General features: G+C 41.4%; 1 protein-coding gene across 3 annotated transcripts in view; it reads left to right on the plus strand.

Moving 5' to 3' along the window:
• The window catches only part of ADGRG2 (adhesion G protein-coupled receptor G2), a 296,348-nt gene that overhangs the window by 118,184 nt on the left and 151,995 nt on the right, over positions 1-26,169 (plus strand). For 2 of the 3 annotated variants that reach the window (XM_069761519.1, XM_069761521.1), the window contains exons 4-5: positions 3,868-3,897; positions 12,455-12,502. In XM_069761519.1, coding sequence (XP_069617620.1) covers positions 3,868-3,897; positions 12,455-12,502 — 78 coding nt within the window. The remainder of the gene's footprint in view (positions 1-3,867; positions 3,898-12,454; positions 12,503-26,169) is intronic. The other variant, XM_069761520.1, reaches the window with a different exon arrangement.

Consider the following 26,169-nt stretch of genomic DNA (forward strand, 5'->3'; position numbering starts at 1 on the left):
GCAACTTATCTTGAGCCCACTCAGAGAGGTAAGACCAAACGTCCTCCAACAGCACCAGAGAAGAAGTAAGCCAACTGCTATAGCTCTAAGCCTTCACAAGGGAAAAATGTGAATATCACTGGTGACTCCCTGAAGCAGACTGGGAGACTATAAACACCCAGGTCCAGGTCAGTTAGAGTCGGAGGAAGGTTGCCACTGGGTCCAAAAATCAGAAGGATTAAGAAGCGTCTGCAATGCCAAATGCAGAGACCTTCTACAGCCAGATGTAAAGTGACTGTAGAATCTGATACACCCATGACAGTAGTGGACAACTTCTTTAATTCTAGGGTAAAATCTGAATTCAGTGAAGAAAGATATTTACTTATATAAAAGGGGAAGAGTCGCCACTCCAACCTGTATGATAAAACTTCAAAACTTTATTCCGGCATATCAAGCCATGTTAAAAATGTGAAAAAAACATGTGATGCATTTCTGGTGCGTTAGAAGCATCCTTACTCGTACTCATACCTATGAGTAAGGGTGCTTCTAATGCACCAGAAACGCGTCAGGTGTTTTTTCACATTTTTAACATGGCTTGATAAGCCGGAATAAAGTTTTGAAGTTTTATCATACAGTTTGGAGTGCCGACTCTTCCCCTTTTTCACGTAATTGCTGTGCTCACCAGTGGAATGAGCACCCACTTGTTTTCTTTCGAATTGGACCCAGCTCCAGGTGGTTTTATTTCTTTGGTCTATGTCGAAAGCTCCCAGATCTCTCTCTCCTGCATTTACTTATATAGAGTCTTATTTGTATCAATTGTTCTATGAAGATGAGAGAGGGAGGACGAAGGAACTAGTCCTCTAGATCCTCCCACTCCCCTTTATCAGTAGCAATTGTCATCTCCTGTCTCAGTAATGGGAAAGTCTGTCTTCACTGAATACAGATTTTACCCCTCAATTGAGAATTTTGGAAAAAAAAATGATCAGTCCTGGCAGAGAAAGAAGCAAATATCCATGATCAGATATATATTACAAAATTTCTTTTGATTTATGAAATGAAAATTAAAATGATGGTAAAACTGTAGCTGGAATCTATCAGCAAGATTTCACAATACACAGTATTTATATGTGTATGTGCCCCTTGAACCCTTTCAAAGACTACTTCAACAATACCTTACCAGTCTGTTCTTCTGTTACTAAGAAATCAGCTTTGGAATTGATATGCAAATTAGGCTGAAACATTATTTGTAGAGATTATGCCTCTGTCACTCCAGCTCTATTCCCTACTCAGCACCACCTCCTCCTGTTTAACTGAAGGCTGATTCTTCCTGAAGTCACACAGAATACAGGCTGTCAGTGAAGCAGGAGGAAACAGCACTAGGCGGGGAATAAAGCTGGAGTGATATAGACTTAAGAGCTACAAATAGTTTGTCAGCCTCATTTGCATATAAATTCATACACTGATTTCTCAGTAACGAATCAACAATCTGGCCATGTAAAGGTATTGCCGCACTTGTCTTGGAAGTAGCCTCATGTGCATATAAATAGTTTGGGAGATGAAATTCTGCTGTCAGATTCCCTTTACAATTCAAGTCACAATGTATATAACGTATATACTCGAGTATAAGCCGACCCGAGTATAAGCCGACCCCCCTAATTTTGCCACAAAAAAACTGAGAAAACTTAATGACTCGAGTATAAGCCTAGGGTGGAAAATGCAGCAGCTACCGGTAAATTTCAAAAATAAAAATAGGCACCAATTAAAGTAAAATTAATTGAGACATCAGTAGGTTAAGTGTTTTTGAATATCCATATTGAATCAGGAGCCCCATATAATGCTCCATACAGTTCATGATGGGCCCCATAAGATGCTCCATATTAAAATATGCCCCATATAATGCTGCACAAAGGTTAATAATGGCCCCATAAGATGCTCCATAGACACATTTGCTCCTTATAGTACTGCATAAAGGTTAATAAGGACCCCATAAGATGCTCTATAGACACATTTGCCCCGTATTATGCTCCACAAATACTGATTATGGCCCCATAAGATGCTCCATAGAGATATTTGACCCATATAACGCTGCACATGGCCCCATAAGATGCTCCATAGAGATATTTGCCCCCATATAACGCTGCACATGGCCCCATAAGATGCTCCATACAGACATTTGCCCCATATGCTGTTGCTGCGATAAAAAAAAAAATCACATACTCACCTCTCAGGCCCTGGGCACTTGCTATATTCACTGGTCCGCGTTCCACCGACGGCCGCCGTTGTGTCTTCTGCACTGACGTTCAGGCAGAGGGTGGCACGCACACTAATCGCTTCACCGCTCCCTCTGACCTGAGCGTCACTGCAGAGGATGGGGAAGACACAGTGGCGGCCGTCGGTGGTGCGGGGAACAGGTGAATATCACACTGCGTTATACTCACCTGCTCCTGGCACGGTGTCCCTGGTTCTCTGGCGCCGGGAGCTTCTACCTGTATTGAGCGGTCACATGGTACCGCTCATTACAGTAATGAATATGCGGCTCCACCCCTATGGGAGTCCATATTCATTACTGTAATGAGTGGTACTATGTGAACGCTCACTACAGGAAGAAACTGCCGGCGCCGGGAAACCAGGGACCGCGCCAGGATCAGGTGAGTATAATTAGACAGCTGCTGCTTCCCCTCCCCTGCCGACCCTAGGTATGACTCGAGTATAAGCCGAGAGGGGCAATTTCAGCCTAAAAAAATGGGCTGAAATTCTCGGCTTATACTCGAGTATATACGGTAACTATTATCCTCAAAATAAAATTTGCATTTTATGAGCCCAGCTATGGTTATGGTAATTTTCTTATTTTCTCTCTTTTTTAACATGGATTCTCAAAGTACTAGAGATCTGTTTGCAGTTTCTGTTCTGAAATCTGAAATTCGGTCTAATACACCTCGAACCACACACCTTTGCATACCATGGTTTGCACGTTCTGTAGCTGGTAATAGGTACTTTGACATGTGACAGAAGAAATAATTTGGCTACAGGTATTTGCATGTTTTTCTGAGCCTTTTTGACAACTTCTAAGCAAAACTCATGAAGCTTAAAGACCTACTTTTTCATTGATGACCTATTCTTAGGCTAGGGCATCAATATGTGATCATCCAGGGTCCGACACCTGGCACCCCTGCCGATCAGCTGTTATCAGTGTCAACGGCCACCGGAAACACTTGTCCGCCTTCTAACCCGCCGCAGGGTACTACACATCTGCATCCTATTGATTTGAATGGGAGGCAGATGTGCAGTACCATGCCTCGTTCCACTACCAGAAGATGGCCAACTCACAAGAAAGTACTTTCAGTGAGCAACCGCCAACACCGATAACAGCTGATCGGCGAAGGTGCCGGGTGCCAGACCCCAGCCGATCAGAGATTGATGATGACTTATCCTACAGATAGGTCATCAATAAAAAAAAGTAGTAGACAACCTCGGAGAATGTTGCAAAATTGCCTCTTGTTTTTTGTTCTTTGTTTTTTTGTTATCTTTTTCTGTTATTTTTTTTAGAGTTGAATTGTTTTGTAATTAATAAATTCATCTGGAAACTGTACTGCAATATAAAAATAAAATGAACCAAAAAAAATCAGTAAAAGATAAACAAAAACACTGAGTAGCTAAATTGCTTTCACAGAAATAAAATAAAATATGTTTCATATAACCGTAAATAATGGCGTTCACTATTACATACAAAGCGGCTTCTCTGCTGCTGAGGATTGCACTGTGAGGAGCGACACAAGAAACTGCATTTTACCTTTTCGTAAAGCAAATGTGGCCCTCTTGAGGCAAACATGGTTTATGCTTGAAGTAAAGTTAATGTGTACTCATGGTGCGTTTATTTTTATTTTTCAGCAAAAGACTCATCAGGAGAGCCAACACCCGGTAAGTTTTCTATATGGGTAGATTTTCAGCACATAAATCGCATACTACATCTTGCTAACAGAATATAATCGGTATGAGCATATTATGACTGCAACTTCTGCAGCACTCACCGCCATATACTATATACCAGTGTTTCCCGAACTTCAAGCCTCACAGACCATCAACAGACCAGGTTTTCAGGTCTTCTTTATTACTGCACAGGTGAGAGAACCTGTGGCAATTTCTGATACCATAATAATAATTCCATCAACAGTGAAATACTAAGGAAATCCTGAAAACATGATCAGTTGGGGCCACTCTGAGGAGTTGAGTCTGAGAAACTCTGTTTTAGAAAATCACCTCAGTTCTAACATGGATAATTGTCAAGGATATTATATGCAAATAATCCCTATCTGTTGAATATACAGCAACAAGTGCTCACTTCCCCTACAGCACCACCATTGGTTAATTGAAGCATTACACATTTTCCATCAATGATCTGTCAATGCTAGAGATGTTCTTTGTAGTCACTTTGGGCTAAAGTAAAGGTCTCTCAACTCAAGGTATTTAAAAAAGGAACAGGTAAAGCAGTTAACCCATCATGAAAACGTCTGACCTGTCACCCAATTCCAGAATACAAACTACAAACATATATTATTTTTGTACCCTACACTATGAACATTTAACAATAAGAATCTCTTCCCCACGTAACATTTAACTTTATTTGCAATTATTACTACTAACCCTTGTAATAGAACTAATCTTTGTACAATTCAGCAATTTGCAGAGGAAAAATGGCGCTATCATAATGCAGCATTAAAAACTCTTTAACTTGCCAGTTCGTTTGTCATTTTCCCCTTTATGGCCTGTTTGCACAATGTTTTTGCATCAAGTTCAAAGATACTTTGTTTTGGACACAAAAATGATGCAACCTTCGGTTTTCTATCCTGTGAAAGAACAGAAAAAGATCAAGACTAAATCTAAATATAAAAATAAATTTTTATGCAATAGAAATCAATACCAACATGATACAAGATATGCATCATGTATTAGAAATATGTTTTTTTATAATCTTTAAAGAAAAAAAAGATCTTTTAACTGGATGCAAAAACCTGTTGCGAACAAAGCATTGCCTGCTTTACTAAATTATTGGCTTTATGATCTTTGTCTTCTACAGCTATAGATATACTGGGGAATGATGACATAGCAATATATATTTTTTTTTATTTCCCTAAACCAGGGGTGGGAAACTTCAGGCCCCCGGGCCATTTACGGCCCTCAATGACCTTTTATCAGGCCCCTGGGCAGATTCTCAGGGACGGCATTCTTGGGCAGGTAGCTGTATTTTGATTGCCACCAGCTCATTAATTTCTTCTTGCTCTGTTAGCACACATATGCTGTGTTCACAGCTAAACACTGAAGGTCATGCAATGAAAGATTACGTCCTGACACAGGATGTACTTTGTGGGTGGAGTTTGGACGGCCCCGGAAGGATGGTATAAATATCCAAATGGCCCTTCACAGAAAAAAGATTCCCCACCCCTGCCCTAAATCCACCCCTTATATACCTTAGTTTTAGGCATATTTATTTGATTGTGGGTTCCTTACACTGGTGAAATATGACCTGTGTGTAATATAAGAGCATTGGGATTGTTATCAAATAACACCTTTGAGGGGTACATCAATCGTACTCAAATGTTTTTTGAACAAATATGTCCACCATCAGCCTCCTTCATGAACAATGGCCCTTTATTTCCTGCTCCTGGGAATAAACCTAGCTGCTAAGTACCATAAGCGTCCTAGAGGAAGTGTACAGCACATCCTAAGGAGGGCAATGATAAATTCTGATTATAGTTAATAGATAATCCTGTGCTTATTTGACCATGTTTAAAAAATGTGTCATTAGGATTTGATGGCACTAACCTGTTCATAACAAATATTAAACTTTTGTAACGCTCTGATTATGTACTATGGGTGGACTGTTATTTTGTTTTTTAATCTGTGGAGGACACTCCATGAGCACAGTAGCTTAGGGTCAGCTTCTATTAGTGCATGTGTACACGTTTAGGAGTACTATATGAGCCATGCCAAAGTTTTCATCAGTATTGTATCTGTCTATGTTAGTAAAAGGGTCATTTGTAAATGAGCAAAACCCTAATCCATCCATCAGTTATCGCACATGATTATATTCATTCAATGCATAAGAATCTTGAATCAACTGATCCTTCTCTGCAGACAAAGCGCCTGTTCTATGTTGTGATTTTCGAGTAGGAAAAAATCAGTACAATCAATAAAGAAAAATCTTTTTGTGAATACATTGATTACATATCTAATGCTTAACTCCTCTCAGAACCTGAATTATAAATATAAATGATTCCTGCTTTAATTTATTATGAAATTCATAGGAATGTAGCAAAAGATAATTTCTTTGCCTTGGTTGCCATATTGCAGAGGCAGCAATGAAGGTCACCAGTAATATTCTTTTCCTAGCTAAAGGCTCATGCAGACATCTGTGGATTTCGGTGCCATCTCGGACCTCAATGCGTGAACTGGCTGCGGCTCTCCCATCGCAAGCGTACATCTGTTACGAGGCTGTGACACTTGGGTCGGGAGACTTGTGGCTAAGTCTGTGCACTAGCGGTCAGTACTCTGACCGAGTTGCATGGACATCTGCATGAGCCCTTACTGTGCAACTGTAATGAGTGAAACTGTGATTATTTGACATTGAGGAGAAGCTGTTTTATGGCGGACTTGCCACTTTCCATGAATATCTATTTTTTACCTGATGTAAATGCCACTGTTTTCCTGAATCTGGAGTTGTTTTCATTTTGTTCCCAGGCTTTTCTATTTTTGAAATATGGCCTCCTCTTTCCTGTATGTAAATCTAGTCTTTTTAGCCAAGTGGGAGTAGTGTTCTGTTCTTTTCTGTGGGCGTCTCCATTAGGACCATGCCCAATTGGATGAAAAGGCTAGATTTATACAAAAGGAATAGATGGCCATATCTCAGGAATGGAGAGGAACAGGAACAAAAAATAAACAACCCCAGATTGAGAGCAGCGGCATTTACACAAGGTAAAAAAAATACATATTATCAGGAAGTGACAGGTACTCTTTAATTGGAGAAAATAGCATTATCATAAGCCCTTTCCAAACAACATCCCATATCTCATCTTTCAGGATACTTGGTAATGTAGTAAGAGATACTGGGATGTTCCGGATACAGTTTCACGTAAATGCTCAGATTTTGAAAGGAGTTATGCACAATGATTGTAATGATAGCAAGAATCTATTAATCTATTATCTATTGATAAATGGCTTCTGCTTTTGTGGACCCCTTGTTGTGTGTTGGGTTTGGAGTGTATTGTAAAACTGGATTCAAAGGTTCCTGTGAGACCGCGATATCTTCAATCCGTTGTCAGACTAGTGTTTGTTCTGGATACACATAGAAACTCTCATGAATGTTCTGTAGAACAACGCTACAGATTTCTATACTATGAATATGACATGTGCTTTTGTTTGTTTTTTTTCCTGTTCCATCCCCATAAATTTTTGTACAGTTTTATTCTTGCTGCTTTTCATATGTCCAAAGTGGATAGTAAAATATAACAATATGAACCCTGAATTAAAACATGTTAAATGCAAGCGAAGGCAAGTCCAATGGGAGTTTTGCTTGCTAAGTGTACGAGCTTTCGTTCTTAATTAGCATTCATGTACCACAATAACCCATTCATATTCAGGCTTAAAAGAAAAAAGTTTGATGCACTTGCTTTGCTAAAATAATGCTAAATAACAAATGTATTCATTATAAAATACACATAAATGATATAATCATAATGTAACCAGCAACATGTTAACACTGTTCAGAAGTGAGACACAATATGACCATCAGATAAATAAAGAAAAACATAGTGAATAAATTTAAAGGGAACCTGTCACTGTTTTTTGCTCTTATAAACTATGCCTATCACGTTTAGCATCATAAGGCTACGTTCACATTAGCGTTGCGCCGCCGTTGCGTCGGCGACGCAGCGGCGACGCGCCCCTATGTTTAACATAGGGGACGCGTGCGTTGTTTTGGTGGCGTTTTTCGCCACGTGCGTCGTTTCCGACGCTAGCGTCGGACGCAAGAAAACGCTACATGTAGCATTTTCTGTGCGTCTGATTTTCGTCAAAAACGACGCACGCGTCGCAAAACGCGCGCGTTTTTGCGGGCGTTTTTACGTGCGTCGCGCGTTGCGTCGCCGACGCAGGGCGGCGCAACGCTAGTGTGAACCTAGCCTAAGAATGTGGTTCCTGCAGCCCCTATATATCCTCAGACGTGCATTGCACAGTTTGGACCCATGGGTGGTTCCAGATTGTAATCAGTGCTGCCACAGTCCCTTCAAACGCCGCCCCGATCCCTCCCAATGCTGCATTTTCTAAATACATGTAAATGGATGGCGTCTTTCCGGTGTCCACGTGGTGCCTGCTGTCTCGCGCCTGTGCAGTGAAACGTTGGCTGTTCAATAGGGCACAGTGAGGCGCTCCTGCACAGCTCTCCACTGCACAGGCGCGAGACTTCAGGCACTACATGGATATCGGATGACACTTCTGAGGTATTCAGGGGCACGTCTGTGGATATAAAAGGGTTGCAGGAACCCCATTCTTATGATGTTAAGGGTGTTGGGCATGTAAGCGAAAAAACTGGTGTAAGGTTCCCTTTAAATAAAGAAAGACAACCATCCATATACAAAATTTTGACATTTAGGAATATAATAATACACTGCCGTTGCCAAAATTTCACCATTTTGAGTTAGGGAGGTTTTAGTGATTTTGAAAAGCATCCTGGAAAAATGTAACTACGTGTCTTCTGCCTTAGGAAAGTGGCATTTCTATTAACAAATATGCTCAGAGCAAGACATAATAATAATAATAATAATAATAATCTTTATTTATATAGCGCCAACATATTCCGCAGCGCTTTACAGTTTAACAGTTTCAAACACAAAAGTCATAAGTAACAACGTTAACAATACAGTAATTAAAGCAAAATAAGACGACCCTGCTCGTGAGAGCTTACAATCTACAATGAGGTGGGGGAGATACAAAGCACAGGTGTGTATTTACAATGATGTATTTACAATCATGGTCCAGCCATCTTCAGGGGTTGGGGAATAGATGGGGATAGTGAATGGGCTACACACACACAAACATAACATAACTTTGATTAGTGAACGTGATAGGCCGCTCTGAACAAATGTGTTTTGAGTGAGCGCCTAAAACTATGCAAATTATGGATGGTCCTAATATCTTGGGGTAGAGCATTCCAGAGGATTGGCGCAGCACGGGAGAAGTCTTGGAGTCGGGAGTGGGAGGTACGGATTAGTGCAGAGGTTAGCCGAAAGTCATTTGCAGAGCGCAGTGGTCTGTTAGGCCGATAGACAGAAATGAGGGAGGAGATGTAAGGGGGTGCCGCACTGTGGAGAGCTTTGTGGGTGAGAACAAGTACTTTGAATTGTATCCTGTAATGAATGGGCAGCCAGTGTAACGACTGGCGAAGAGCGGACGCGTCCGAGTAACAATTAGCCAGATGGACGACCCTGGCTGCTGCATTAAGGATGGACTGGAGAGGGGAAAGTCGAGTGAGGGGGAGGCCAATTAATAGAGCGTTACAGTAGTCCAGGCGGGAGTGGATCAGGGCGACCGTGAGGGTTTTAGCTGTCTCCATGGTGAGAAAAGGGCGGATTCTAGAGATGTTCTTTAGGTGTAAGCGGCACGAGCGGGCAAGAGATTGTATATGGGAGGTGAAGGAGAGATCGGAGTCAAACATAACACCCAGACAGCGCGCCTGCTGCCGGGGTGTTATTATGGTGCCACCCACGGAGAGGGAAATGTCAGATTTAGGGAGGTTAGTAGATGGTGGGAGCAGAAGAAGTTCAGTTTTGGAGAGGTTGAGTTTCAGATAGAGAGCGGACATGATGTTGGAGACTGCGGACAGACAGTCAGTGGCGTTCTGTAGTAGACATACAGGGCTATACTTGCTATAAGAATAACAGCAGTCTCAACTATACCCTGGACCCCTTCATATGTCACGCCTGTCTGATAGTCACCATTTTAGCACATTGTATAACTGATCCATCTTTCTTTCCATAAGTAGAAGTCATAACTCTAGTGTGAACTTAGTATTAGTATAAAAGTAAAGTGCTTCAGTGCTATGTACCCACTGAAGATTGTCCCAGTTTCTGGTTGAAAACTTTTTTTCTAGGCATGCATGCAAATTACATTTGGGCCAGTTTGGATAATAGATGTTTACAATAAATTGAAGGGAACTTGTCATCAGGTTTCCTCTATTACATCTGTTGCCACCCTGTGTGCAGCCTTGCAACCTATTCTTAACAAGCCTTCATATCTCTCTGGCTGCGTTGCAAACCTCATAAATAAAGCTTTAATGTTGTCCTCCAAAGCCTAAATTGAGCAAAGAGCCTGCACATGTGCAGACGTGACGCTTTATTTTCTTTATAGATGAACTAGAAGATAACATCTATGTCAGTCATAGGTAGGTGCTGAGCATGGTCTGGAGATGCTCATCAGACATCTCATCGCTCATTAGAATACAGTGTAGGACTACTATAAATCTGTTTTTTTAATAACGTATGATAAATTGGAGCACGGTGCTCCAAAATACCAAGTGAGATGAGACACAGTCATATTAAATATTAACGTTAGAAAGTTTGAGTCCTCAGTCACAAAAAAGGGAATAAATACAAAAATGGTGAAAAATGGGTACAATTGGTGAACACAAGGCAACACACCATCACAGATAGCTCATGTCACATTGTAAAAAAGCACAAGGATCAAAAAATTTCAAACATTCCACAATATGTGGCATGGAGAGTATATAACTACACAAAATACAGAGGAAATTCACGTGGTGGGCTTTCTCGGGGCTGAAACGTGCGTCGCGGCTGCGGAAAACATGGTTACCATCACCCTTTTCCCATATGAGTAAGCATTTTGGAATAGCACTGCCAATAGCACTTTATGGCTATAATGAGTTTTGGAATCAACATTCCAATAGGGTTTTGCTGGAGGACCTTGATTTGTTGGCCTTTCTGGATACATTGTGGAACTTCACAGTCTCGCTTATCTCTACATAGTTTCATTAACCTTATACACAAAAGGACCTTCTTACAACTTTTTTTTTACCTCATTACTTAGCTCACATGTGTTTGCTTGCAAGCTCCTCAGTATTTTGTGTAGGCATATATTGTGGGATGTTTGTAATTTTTTGATGCATGTGCATTTTTACAATGTGACATGACCTATCTGATGGTGTATGTTGCCTTGTCCTTCACCAATTGTTCCTATTTTGTCACTATTTTGGTATTTATTCCCTTTTTGTGAGTGAGCAATCAATAAACTTTCTAATATTATTATTTATATGACTGTCTCATCTCACTCAGTATTTTGGGGCACAGTGCTCTAATTTGTGCTCCAATTTTTTGTAGGAATCTAGCTAGTATCAAGGGAGTTGCTACTCCTTCTTCTATTATTTTCCCCCTCGTTGGGATTTCGTATAAACATGTGTCTGTCAGTTTTTGTTAAATCTTTTTTTATAATGTGTGTATCACTGCCAGAGTGATATACTCGGCTTGTCAGGAATAGAATTAAAGACTGCACAGCGGGGTGGCAACAGCTGTTAATAGAGAAAACTTGATGACAGTTTCTATATAACTTTTTCTTAATGCCTATTATTTAAAGCATGCCTAGACAAATGTTTGAACGCGATTTCAGACAATATTCAGTGGGTATAGATCACTGAACTACTTGGTAATGTGCATTTCAGGCTGTGTTCACATTAGTGTTGTTTTTTCTATTTATGGAATGTATATTGGATCTATCGTGCGATATACTAAGATGGTGTCCTGAAGACAGCGGTGTTTTATAAAGAGTTCCTGGGTATGATTGAGACTGAGTTAATGAGTTATTCTGATGGCAAGCATTGTGTTGCATACCTTACTACTCTTGTAATCATCCATTTTTTAGATCATTCTTTCCACACCTGCGTAAACTTTTGCTCAGTACTGTATATGAAATCATTCTTATAAAAATAGAATAAAAAATTGCCTAAGTATGATGTTGTCATCTGACTGACCATCAGAATCTCTAAGCAAAGTCACCTTTGTAGTTTTATTCTAATAGACTAGCAGGTTTATTCCTATCAAATAATACTATAAAATCCGGATTAGAGTTATCGTTGGATTTACAATATTTTTGTTGTGCCATTTTTTTCTCACACATGAAAGTAACAGGAAAAGTGTGGAGGCTTTAGAGCCGAACTTACTGTCACCTTTATCGGACAGTACATCCATAAATCACCATGATATTATTCATGCTATTTCAATTTTTATGTTCAAAAAAGAAATATTACCAGAACATGTTTCCTTTATGTCAGGAAGGCAACAATCAAAGTGAATCTTGAGTTCTTAATCAGCTTTAATAATTATGCAATATAAATAAATAAATAAATACACAATCATAATAATAACACAATTAGTCCTAATTATAATAATTTCCTTTTTATTCTTCTACGAAACAGGTCTGATCAACAATAACATTCACATGTTTCACAAAAGAGATCTTGGAGGTAAAATAAACCTATGATGCTTCTCATGTTATACTAATTATAAATAATTTGATTTAATTAACGTCTCTTTTTTACCACTCATGTCATGTTGGATACATTTCCCTCATGCATGTCTCAGCTTTGACATATTGCCTGTGAGGGTTGTGGAATATTGCACAATACTGTACTCCAAGTATAACCTGCATAAACCTGAGACTGAAGAGTGGTGAAAAAAATTGACAAGCAAAGCCTGCCATAAATCATAAGCATATTATAGTAGATACATATTCAGCTTAAATAGAAAGGCCTATGATACTTATTCTAGTGATGATAAGGCATCAGGGAACAAGCAACATAATACATTTGCAATCCGATTGTCTCAAAATCCAACAAATGCTGAAATATATAATGAAATATGTTAAGCAAACATAAAAAGTATATGTCTGCCGGGTCTCTCTGACCTTTCCCGGCACCTGCGCACTGCAGTACTTTGCTCTGCCCTCAACAGGGCAGACAAAGTATGCCTGTGCCGGAGCCGCAGCGTGAAGACAAGAAGAGGACATCTTCCTATGAAGATAGGAGGCCCCGGACCACGACGCCCATCGTACCGGGACCGCCCGTGGGTGAGTATAATCTAACCTCTTTTTCTCATCTTTTAGGATACATCGGGGGCTTATCTACAGCATTACAGAATGCTGTACATAAGCCCCTGATGCTGGTGGGCTTAGCTCACCTTCGATTTTGGGGGTGACAGGTTCCCTTTAATGAATTATGCTACTTTATCAGCGCAGCAGCCACAGCATTGGGATAACTGTTGCTACATCTGAAGTTTCCCATGTTAAAGACCTTACACAGTTGTACTGAAAAGTTTACATACTCTGGCAGAATTTTTGCTTTCTTGGCCTTTTTTTTAAGAGAACATGAATGAGAATGCCAAAAAATTTTCTCCACTCATGGTCCGTGTTTGGGTGAAGCCATTTATTGTCAAACTACTGTTTTCTCTTTTTAAATCATAATGACAACCCAAAACATCCAAATTACCCTGATCAAAAGTTTACATACCCCATTTATTAATACGGTGTATTGCCCCCTCTAACAGCAATGACAGCTTGAAGTCTTTTGTGCTAGTTATGGATGAGGTTCTTTATTTTCTCAGATGGTAAAGCTGCCCACTCTTTTTGGCAAAAAGCCTCCAAATTCTGGGTGGTCTAGCATGAACTGCGCGCTTGAGATCTCCCCAGAGTGACACAATGATATTGAGGTCAGGAGACTGAGATGGCCACTCTAGAACTTAAGATACATACATGTAGCCTTTCAGTGGCTACCGGCGCCTCAAATCAGTAATATCAAAAATATGATCCATCTTCTCCTATATTAGAAAAATAAATTCGATGACACTAAGAGATTTACTAAGATAAGTGTGCTGCAACTCCATTTTAATTTGCACCCAAAAATAACATACATACTTTTCACCATATTATGTATTTTAGACATTTTTTGTGGGAGAGACTTATCACTCCAGGGCAGCGAGTCTGCAAGGCTGCATTCTGTGAAGGTGGCTCTTATGTTTATTATCCCTAGGATTGTTGAAATAATGAGTTTTATAACTTTCCCACCATACCTCTATTGAGTCATGGAGGTAAGTTTTCTCCCCCTAACTCAACCACCTCGCAACCTTCCATCATCCCGCTCTGTCCTCCGTGTGCTGCCTCTTCTCTTTCGCATGACGTCATTAGCGCCTGCGCTCTGCATTCAGTTTTCGGGCATGCGCCGTGCGTGCTGCCCGTGAACTAACATCAGATGATGTAAGGATATCGCGCCTTCGTGTAGCAGAGGCCCCAGATCCCGCCCCGCAGTGGGTTATGATGTATTCACACTGCGGGGCTGGAAATCTGGCACCTACGCAGTGGAGCAGGTCACTGTGCTCCATTGAAGATAGTGCCAATGTCTTGCGAGATTTGTGAAGTCTTGCGAGACTTCGGCACTTATATCGAGGAGTACAGTAATCAAATCAGAGTAAAATGCTTGTTCATCAGGGGAAATAATCTTTTGGTTTGCCCAATAGATCATTGTCCTCGGCAGCACATCGCCATGTTTAAACATGACCTGTGTGCTGAGGACAATGGTAGCCTATGCGTACAAAACGATCTATTACTGATTGTTCAGTGCGCATCTGAAGCGCGGCCTGCCTGTGTAAACAGGCTATTTACTATTACTGAATGTGATCATTTAACACCATGCATCACCTGCTGTAAATGCACCGTGAGTCAGATGATAATTTTTGGCTTCATTACAGACCAGTTTAGGTCCTATCTAGTGCACTGTGCAATTTCTCTTACATCATATTCAATTTTGTATTCAATAGTTGTTTTTGAATTTATGCAGATAACTTTATTTAACCCCGTACCAACATCTGCTATAAATGTAGAGCGCAGTGGAAAAAGCTTTCCCACAAATCGACGTACTTGTACGGCACAATGATTTTGCTCACTCGCCAACAAAATCTCAGTAAATCATCAGGTGTAAATCATAACTGACAACCTGCTGTGATGTCTGCAATCATTGCTAGCTGTTTAACCATCTTAGATGCCAATGTTAATAGCAATAGCATCAATAAAATGCACATTAGAAGTTGGGACTTTCTTTTTATCCACACTTGCGATTTCACGGTGCAGATTGTTGCCATGATGACCCCATGCCAATGTCCCTGTAGTTACCCATAACCAGGGTCTATCGTGTCTCTTGTCAGTGTAAGGACTCATGCAGACGTTCGTGAAAATAGGTCGGAGTGCGGACAGCTAGAACGGACTCTACTGACTGACAGCTCTACTGACTCAAACGTGACAGCCTCATGGGATATAGGTGCATTTGCGATCCAAGATCTGACTGATTTGCATAGACATCTGCATGAGCCCTAAGAATGAACGGTCTAATAATCTGCAATTTATAAGTGTTGCAGGGTATAAGATCAAGCAATCATACAATCATAAGTTGAATAAAAAAAAGTCTAGCAAAATTTGTAAAAAGATGAAAAAATAGAAAAATAAAGTGCATACAAACAATAAAATATGTTCCACTTCTAAAAAGCTGTATTTCTGTAAAGCAACAAATTAAATAAGCATAAAAATGACTATGTATTGTCGCAACCTATAAGGTGAACACCATTTTTAAAAAAACTGACCCCCAAAATGTAACTTTTTCATCATAATGACACATAAAAATTGGAATGAAAAGTGAAAATCATATATAAAACATTTTACTACTGAAAACCTCACCTCGTCTTGCAAAAAGGAGCCCCCATACAGCTTTGTTGTAAAAAAAAATACAAAAAATACCGTATATACTCGAGTATAAGCCGACCCGAGTATAAGCCGACCCCCCTAATTTTGCCACAAAAAACTGGGAAAACTTATTGACTCGAGTATAAGCCTAGGGTGGAAATGCAGCATTTACCGGTGAATTTCAAAAATAAAAATAGATCATTATTTCCCCATAGCTGTGCCATATAGTGCTCTACACCATTCATATTTCCCCATAGCTGTGCCCCATATAGTGCTCTGCACCGTTCACTGTGCCCCCTAGCTGTGCCATATACAGTGCTCTGCACCGTTCACTGTGCCCCATTGCTGTGCCATATACGGTGCTCTGCACCGTTCATTGTGCCCCCTAGCTGTGCCTTATACGGTGCTCTGCACCGTTCATTGTGCCCCCTAGCTGTGCCATATACAGTGCTCTGCACCGTTCACTGTGCCCCCTAGCTGTGCCTTATACGGTGCTCTGCACCGTTCACTGTGCCCCCTAGCTGTGCCTTATACGGTGCTCTGCACCGTTCATTGTGCCCCCTAGCTGTGCCATATACAGTGCTCTGCACCGTTCACTGTGCCCCCTAGCTGTGCCTTATACGGTGCTCTGCACCGTTCATTGTGCCCCCTAGCTGTGCCATATACGGTGCTCTGCACCGTTCACTGTGCCCCCTAGCTGTGCCATATACGGTGCTCTGCACCGTTCACTGTGCCCCCTAGCTGTGCCTTATACGGTGCTCTGCACCGTTCACTGTGCCCCCTAGCTGTGCCTTATACGGTGCTCTGCACCGTTCACTGTGCCCCCTAGCTGTGCCTTATACGGTGCTCTGCACCGTTCACTGTGCCCCCTAGCTGTGCCTTATACGGTGCTCTGCACCGTTCATTGTGCCCCCTAGCTGTGCCTTATACGGTGCTCTGCACCGTTCATTGTGCCCCCTAGCTGTGCCTTATACGGTGCTCTGCACCGTTCATTGTGCCCCCTAGCTGTGCCTTATACGGTGCTCTGCACCGTTCACTGTGCCCCATAGATGCTCCACATTAATCTGTGCTGCCGCTGCTGCTGCTGCAATAAAAAAAAAAAAACACATACTCACCTCCCTTGATTGCAGCTCCCGGCGTCTCGTTCCGGCGCCTCCATCTTCCCGGCGTCTCTGCTCTGACTGATCAGGCAGAGGGCGCCGCGCACACTATATGCGTCATCGCGCCCTCTGCCTGATCAGTCAGAGCGCAGACGCCGGGAAGATGGAGGCGCCGGCCGGGAAGATGGATCGGCGCCCGGCGGCTGGAACGAGGACAGGTGAATATAACATACTCACCTAGTCCTGGCGATCCTCGCGCTGTCCCCTCCTGTCTTCGGCGCTGCAGCTTCTTTCTCTATCAGCGGTTACCGGCACCGCTGATTAGAGAAATTAATAAGCGGCTCCGCCCCTATGGGAGGTGGAGCCGCTTATTCATTTCTGTAATGAGCGGTCCCACGTGACCGCTGAAGAGGGGAAGAAGCTGCAGCGCCGAAGCCCGTGGGACGGCAGGGACAGCGCGAGGATCGCTGGGACTAGGTAAGTATACCCCAGCGCCCTCAGCCCCTCACCTGCCGACCCCACCGCTACCGTGACTCGAGTATAAGCCGAGGGGGGCACTTTCAGCCCTAAAATTTGGGCTGAAAATCTCGGCTTATACTCGAGTATATACGGTAGTTTTTAGTATGCAAAAATTACAAAACAAAACAAAAATATATAAATGTGGATCATATGGACAGCACAGCGACTAGCATAAGATCACACACACACACACACGTATATATACACACTAGATGGAGGCCCGTTGCTATCATATCGGGAGAGGGGTAATGTCAGTATGGGGGCAGGCATGTGGTGCTGTTGTTGCCTAATGGCATCCTGTGATAATCTAATGACGCCTACGCTTATTTGCATTATTTTTCTCCCAACGATGCTGTTGCTCTTCAAGAGTCTCATTTGCCCTTTGTTGTCTTCAAGGTTGTGCCTTTGCTGCTTTCCATTCAATGTCATTGGCGTACTTTTTAGGCGGAGCCATGTTGGCGTTGATATTTGCATTTTAAAGGGGTTTTCCCACCAACAAAAGTTCACTTTAAAACTTGTCTGTGTCTGACCATGTACCGAACATACCACAGCTCCTGGGCAGGGGAGGAAGCAAAAGACAATACTGACCATTCAGCAGGAGATCGCAAAGGATACATTTTGTGAAAACAGTCAGTGAAATATGTTACCTCACAAAATGAATCCACTGTGATCCCCTGCTGTAATGTCAGTATTGTCTTTTGTTTCCTCCCCTCCCCAGGATATGTAGTATGCTCCGTACATGGTCAGACACAGTCAATTTTTAAAATGAACTTTTGTTCGTGGGAAAACCCCTTTAATGTGACCGGCTTCCTCTGCCTGTAGACACATCGCACATCTGCCGCCGGGATCAGCTGATTCACTGTACCTGCGCGTAATTCGCACAGGCACAGTAAATCAGAACGCGGCCATCTTTGTGCAGACAGATAGCGGCGGTCACATTAAAACTGAGCATGCACTCCTCCTGTACAAAGATGGTGGCAGTCAGTGAATCATTTGGCTGTTCCCGACGGCAGCGTGTTTGCGACAGTGTTCCGCTGGTGGTACCGTGTAAGAGGCTGCGTGAGTGTGTGAGTGTGTGAGTGTGAATGTGTGTGAGTGTATGAATGAGTGTGTGTGTGTGTTTGGTGCGTACAGCGTATAGTGTGTGGTGTGATGGTGTCCCGCTGGTGGTACCACCAATAGGTTGGTACCAGCAGCAGTTTCCATATTGAGACACCGATCACTTGAGTGTCCCAATATGGCGGTTGGTGAACTTCCTCTGCTTGGAATTCTGGGATGCGGTGACATCTGGACAGAACAGGAAATGAAAACATTACAAGGCAATTATATAAATAGATACACACACAGTGGGGAAAATAAGTATTTGATACACTGACGGTTTTGCAAGTTTTTCCACCTACAAAGAAAGGAGAGGCTTGTCATTTTTAAATTTTTTGCGTAGATACACTTCAACAGTGAGAGACAGGATCTAAAAGTAAAAGACAAATAAATCTCACTGTATGATTTTTACATAATTAAATTGCATTTTATTGCATGAAATGAAATGAAGAGCTGTCTTAGGACACCAGGGACAACATTGTAGACCTGCACAAGGCTGGGATGGACTATAGGACAATAGGTAGGCAACTTGATGAGAAAACAACAAGTGTTCGCATGATTATTAGAAAATAAAAGAAACACAAGATGATTGTGAATCTTCCTTTTTTGGGGGGGTCAATGCAAGATCTTGCCTTGTGGGGTAAGAATGGTTCTGAGAAAGGTCAGGAATCAGACCAGAACTACATGAGGACCAGGTCAATGACCTTAAACGACCTGGAACCACAGTCTCAAACATTACCGTTGGTAACACACTATGCCATCATGGATTAAAATCCTGCAGGGCAAGCAATGTCCCCCTGCTGACACCAGTACATGTCCACAACTGTTTCAAATTCGCCAATGACCATCTAAATGATCCAGAGGAGGCATGGGTTGAGACCATGCGGTCAGATGAAACCTAAATAGAACTTTTTGGTGTCAACTGCACGCATCGTGCTTGGAGGAGAAGGATGAGTACAATACCAAGAACACTGTTCCAACCATGAGGCATGGTGGGGAAAACATCATACTTTAGGGGTGCTTTTCTGATAAGGGTGACAGGATGACGGCACCATATTGAATAGAGGATGGATGGGGTTATGTATCGCGAGATTTTGGCCAACAACCTCCTTCTTTCAATAAGAGCCTTGAAGATGGGTCATGGCTGGATCTTCCAGCAGGACAATGACCAGAAACACACAGCCAGGGCAACTAAGAAGTGGTGCATTTCCAGGTCTTGGAGTGGCCTAGCCAGTCTCCAGACCTGAGCCCCATAGAAAATCTTTGTAGGGAGCTGAAACTCAATGTTGCCCAGCAATATCCCCCAAACTGGAAAGATTTGGAGAAGATCTGCATGAAGGAGTGACCAAAATCCCTGCTGCAGTGTGTGCAAACTTGGTCAAGAACTACAGCAAACATCTGACCTCTGTAATTGCAAACAAAGTTTTTTTTTTTACCAAATGGAAGTTTTGTTTTTCAATTGTATCAAATACTTATTTCATGCAATGAAATGCAAATTCATAATGTAAAAATCATACAATGTGATTTTTGTGTTGTTGTTTTTTAAGATTATGCCAATCACAGTTGAAGTGTACAGTGTATATATATATATATATATATATATATATATATATATATATATATATATATATATATATATATACTAGCTGAAGACCCCGACGTTGCCTGGGCATATTAAATATCTGTGGTTAGTTATAGCACCTCACTTCTCTTATTTTCCCATCACGCTTCTCATTTTCCCAATCACATCTTTCATTTTCCCCCTCACATCTCTCATTTTCTCCCTCACACCTCTCATTTCCCCCTAACACTTGTCATTCCGACCTCACATCTGTCATTTTCCCATCACTCCACTATTTTCCCTCACTCCTCTCATTTTGCACTCACACCTTTTCATTTTCACCTCACACCTCTCATTTTCACCTCAGTATATACATGTTTGTCATCTCCCTTATATATAGTATACACCTGTATGTCATCTCCTGTATATAGTATATACCTGTATGTCATCTCCCCTGTATATAGTATATACCTGCTGTGTGTCATCTCCCCTGTATATAGTATATACCTGTATGTCATCTCCTCCTATATATAGTATATACCTGTATGTCATCTCCTTCTATATATAGTATATACCTGTATGTCATCTCCTCCTGTATATAGTATATACCTGTGTGTCATCTCCCCTGTATATAGTATATATCTGTGTGTCATCTCCTTCTGTATATAGTATATACCTGTATGTCATCTTCTATATATAGCATATACCTGTATGTCATCTCCTCCTGTATATAGTATATACCTGTAGGTCATCTGCTCCTGTATATAGTATATACCTGTGTGTCATCTCCTCCTGTATATAGTATATACCTGTATGTCATCTCCTCCTGTATATAGTATGTACCTGTATGTCATCTCCTCCTCTATATAGTATATACCTGTGTGTCATCTCTCCTGTATATAGTATATATCTGTGTGTCATCTCCCCTGTATTAGACCTCGTTCACACGTTATTTGCTCAGTATTTTTACCTCAGTATTTATAAGCTAAATTGGCAGCCTGATAAATCCCCAGCCAACAGGAAGGCCTCCCCCTGGCAGTATATATTAGCTCACACATACACATAATAGACAAGTCATGTGACTGACAGCTGCCGTATTTCCTATATGGTACATTTGTTGCTCTTGTAGTTTGCTTATTAATCAGATTTTTATTTTTGAAGAATAATACCAGACTTGTGTGTGTTTTAGGGCGAGTTTCGTTTGTCAAGTTGTGTGTGTTGAGTTGCGTGTGGCGACATGCATGTAGCGACTTTTGTGAGATGAGTTTTGTGTGGCAACATGCGTGTAGCAACTTTTTGTGTGTCGAGTTGCATGTGACAGGTTAGTGTAGCAAGTTGTGTGCAGCAAGTTTTGCGCATGGCGAGTTTTGTGCGTGGCGAGTTTTATGTGTGGTGCCTTTTGAGTATGTGCAAGTTTTGTGTGAGGCAACTTTTGCATGTGTTGCAACTTTTGTGCATGTGCCAATTTTTCCGCGTGTGCAAGTTTTGCATTTGGCGAGTTTTCCATGAGGTGAGTTTTGCACTCGTGGTGAGTTTTGCGTGAGCCTAGTTTTTGCATGTGGCGAGTTTTGAGCGGCGACTTTTGTGCTTCGACTTTTGAGATTGGTGTATGTGTGGTGAAATGTGTGCTGAGGGTAATATGTGTTCAAGCACGTGGTAGTGTGGCGCATTTTGTGTGTGTGTTCATATCCCTGTGTGTGGTGAGTATCCCATGTCGGGGCCCCACCTTAGCAACTGTACGGTATATACTCTTTGGCGCCATCGCTCTCATTCTTTAGTCCCCCTTGTTCACATCTGGCAGCTGTCAATTTGCCTCCAACACTTTTCCTTTCACTTTTCCCCATTATGTAGATAGGGGCAAAATTGTTTGGTGAATTGGAACACGCGGGGTTAAAATTTCGCCTCACAACATAGCCTATGACGCTCTCGGGGTTCAGACGTGTGACTGTGCAAAATTTTGTGGCTGTAGCTGCGACGGTGCAGATGCCAATCCCAGACATACATACATACACACACACACACACACATACACACACACATTCAGCTTTATATATTAGATATATATTAGTGTGAATATATACTGTATATATATATATATATATATATATATATATATATATATATATATATATATATATATACTTATATTTATTTATTTGAAACCAGAAGTTTACATACACTATATAAAAAGACACATTTACATGTTTTTCTCAGTATCTGACATGAAATCAGAATAAGCCTTTGTTTTAAGTCAATTAGGATTACCATAATTATTAATATTTCCCAAATACCGAAATAATGAGAGAGAGAATGTTTTAAGTCATTGTTATTACTTACTGCAAAGTAAAAAGTTTACATGCATTTCATTAGTATTTGGTTCCATTGCCCTTAAACTGAATGACTTGGGTCAAATGTTTGGGATATCCTTCCATAAGCTTCTCACAATAGTTCGTTGGAATTTGGGCCCATTCCTCCTGACAAAACTGGTGTAATTGTTCCAGGTTTATAGGTCACTTGCTCGCACCTGCCTTTCCAGCTTTGCTCATAAATTTTCAATAGGATTGAGATCAGGACTTTGTGATGGCCACTCCAAAACATTGACTTTATTATCCTTAAGCCCCTTTGTTACAATTTTGGCAGTATGCTTCTGGTCATTGTACATTCGGAAGACCCATTTCCTCCCAACTTTAACTTCCTGGCTAATGTATTGAGATGTTGCTTCAGTATTGCCACATAATCTTCTTTTCTCATGGTGCCATCTATTTTGTGAAGTGCATCCGTCCCTCTTGCAGCAAAACAACCCCACAACATGATGCTGCCACCTCCGTGTTTCACAGTTGGGATGGTGTTCTTAGGCTTCCAAGGCTCTCTCTCTTTCCTTCAAACGTAATGATGGTCATTGTGCCCCAAAATGTTCAATTTTAGTTTCATCAGACCACAGGACATGTCTCCAAAAAGTAAGGTCTTTGATCCTGTGTGCATTTGCAAACATTAATCTGCCTTTTTTCTTTTGGAGTAATGGCTTCTTCTTGGCAGAGTGGTCTTTCAGTACATGTTGATACAGTACTTGTTTCACTGTGGATATTGACACAATCTTACCAGCTTCCGCCATCATCTTCACAAGGTCTTTTGCTTTTGTCCTTTGGTTGATATTCACATGTCAGACCAAAGCATGTTCATCTCTGAGACACATAACTTGTCTCCTTCCTGAGCAGTATGATTGCTGTACCCATCTTATTTGTACTTGCATATAATTGTTTGTACAGATGAATGCGACACCTTCGAATTGTATGGAAGGATGAGCCAGACTTGTGCAAGTCCACAATTCTCTTCCTGATTTCTTTAGATTTTTCCAGGATGCTACACAAGGAAGCAGTGTGTTTTAGGTGTGCATTAAAATACATCAACAGGTGTGTCTCTGTCTGATTGGCTCAGATGTTGTCAAAAAACATATCAGAAGATTCCAAACTACATGACATCGTCATATGGGCAGTCCAGAACTGTTTAAATAAAGGACAAAAAGGGGTTTGGTGTCGTGTTAGCCAGTTGAAAAAATTATGCTCTCAGTGTGAATAACAAGATAATCTTTTCAACTGGCTAACACTGCACCAAACACCTTTTTTTTCTTTTGACTAAATTGAGGATACCAGAATACTGTACATTTATGAAACTAAAAGATCGTCTGAAGAAACTGACACAACTGAATAGTGCCATCTTCATTCTTCTTTTTTTGTTTGTGCATATATATGTGTTTGTGCAGAAACTTTCTGATTACATGCCTGAGGAAGGGACCTTAGTCTTGAAAGCTTTATTTGTAACATTTTTTTGTTAGCCATTAAAAGGTATCATAACCATAAGATTATCTTGTTTTTCACACTGAGAGAATTGATTAAAGGCATAGTAATCATAGTGTATGTAAACTTTTGACTTTGTAGTGAGTAATTAAAATGCCTTAAAACATTCTCTCTCATCATTCTGGCATTTGGCCCCGTCACGTAGTCTATTGCCCAGCCACGTAGTCTATTGCCCAGCCACGTAGTATATTGCCCAGCTACGTAGTATATTGCCCAGCGACGTAGTATATTGCCCAGTCACGTAGTATATTGCCCAGCACAGAGCCATGTAGTATAGAGACTTAAAAAAACAAACAAACATATACTCACCTATAGCCTGTTGAAGTCCTGCTATACTTACCATCCACCGCCTTTCTCGCTCCTCTCCACACTCCCGGGACCGCTCCATTGCAAGCGGCAGCTTCCGCTCCTGTCCCAGGGCTCAAGACCCGAGAAGAAATTATATTTCGTCCATTTCCCGTTGGATAGTTCAATCAGAATTCTGAGAATCAGAGTTCGTCATCCGAGAAACCGATATGGCGAAAGGGGTATGGTTTGCATATTCTGCCCATGGAAGCCAAATAAGTTCAAATTTACCCACTTTGTCTGTGAGTATAGCCGATACTTTTTCGTTTATCATGTACCAAGAAAGACATCATTTTACTCCAGATAGATCTAAGTTTGTTTTTTTCCATGCCGATGCTATAGTTTGTTTAGCAGCTAAGAATATAAATGTGATGAGGGCTCAGGAATATTTAGGAATATTGGGAATACGCTTATTTAATAAGGCTTCCCAAGGGTTTTTCTTAAGGTTAACATTTGTTATAGAGAGGATCAGGTGATATATCCTGGTCCAAAACCTACGTACGGTAGGACATAGCCACCAGATATGAAGCATATCTCCTATAGAGTTACAACCTCTAAAACAATTTGGGGAGTAGTTAGTGACTGCCTTTGCTACCCTGGCTGGGGTCAAGTACCATCTAGTCAGCACTTTGTAATCCGTTTCCAACATGACGGTATTTAGCATTCCTCCAGTGGAGGAGGACCAAATTTGGGTCCATTCTGAGTCTGTCAGGGTAGAACCAATATCGGACTCCCAGCAAGATGTATAGCCTAGCCTTCGCCTGTGGACTGATGAGTTTATGTGTGAATAAAGAAGATATATAATGCCATAATGCCTGGAGAGTTTTTTAATAGAGATTGGACGAAGTTTTTAAGTTGTAAATAGCGGAATATTTCTCCAGGAGGGAGGTGATGTTTTTCGCTCAAAACCGAAAATGGAACGATCCCATCTACATTGAAAAGGTGATGAACCCTTGTTATTCCCGCTGCCACCCATAGGCGAAAGTTCCTGAGAGAATCTATGCCTGAGAGAAACTGGGTGTTACCCCAGAGGGGGGCCAAGGGCAGAAATGGTGATATTAGCTGTGAAGAATATTTCAATGAGTCCCAAATTTTAAGTGAATGAGCTAGTATAGGATTTGAAATATTTCTACGCTGCGTTGGGAGAATCCACAATATTGTATCGAGAGTGTTCGAGCGTAACTCTGAGGCTTCTAGAGTAAGCCATAAAGGGGGTTCAGAGTAGGCGTGGTACAGATTCAATTGACCCAATTGGGCTGCTTGGTAATATTTAGAGAGGTTTGGCACCCCCAACCCTCCCTTTAGGCGGTGGCGGTAAAGGGTGGCTCTATTTACTCTGGGGAGGCCGCCCCTCCAAACAAAGGTATTAACTGCTCGCTGAGCTATTTTAAGATATTGGGTAGGGACTGAGTTTAGGGAGGATGGTCATCTTTAATGCACGCACTCGGCCAAGCCAGGAGAGATGCAGTTTATGCCATGATTGTAGTATTAAACGGATTTTACGGAGCATATGAGTGTAATTAGCAGTTTATAAGGAGTTATAGTCTGAAGTTGGTTTCACTCCCAAGTAGTCCAGGTGATTGGTGGTCCATTAAAACGGAAAATCGTGTTTTAGTTGTGCGATAGTAGAAGAGGGGAGAGATATATTCATAGCATAAGATCTAGAGGGATTGATTTGTAGGCCAGAAATATGTTCAAAGTTGTCAAGAGTTTGAAGTAGGGCTGGGAGGGATGACTGGGGAGTCATTAAAAGAAGCAGTATGTCGTCAGCGAACAAAAAAAGTTCATGGGGGACTGAAGCTATGTTGACTCCCTGAATGTTTGAGTTGAGTTGAAGATGTATCGCTAGGGGCTCGAATGCCAGAAAGAATAATAAAGGTGATAAGGGACATCCTTGGTGGGTGCCTCTATGAATGGAGAAGCGTGTGGA

The sequence above is a fragment of the Ranitomeya imitator genome, chromosome 3 (assembly GCF_032444005.1).
Source record: "Ranitomeya imitator isolate aRanImi1 chromosome 3, aRanImi1.pri, whole genome shotgun sequence".
NCBI lineage: Eukaryota > Metazoa > Chordata > Amphibia > Anura > Dendrobatidae > Ranitomeya > Ranitomeya imitator.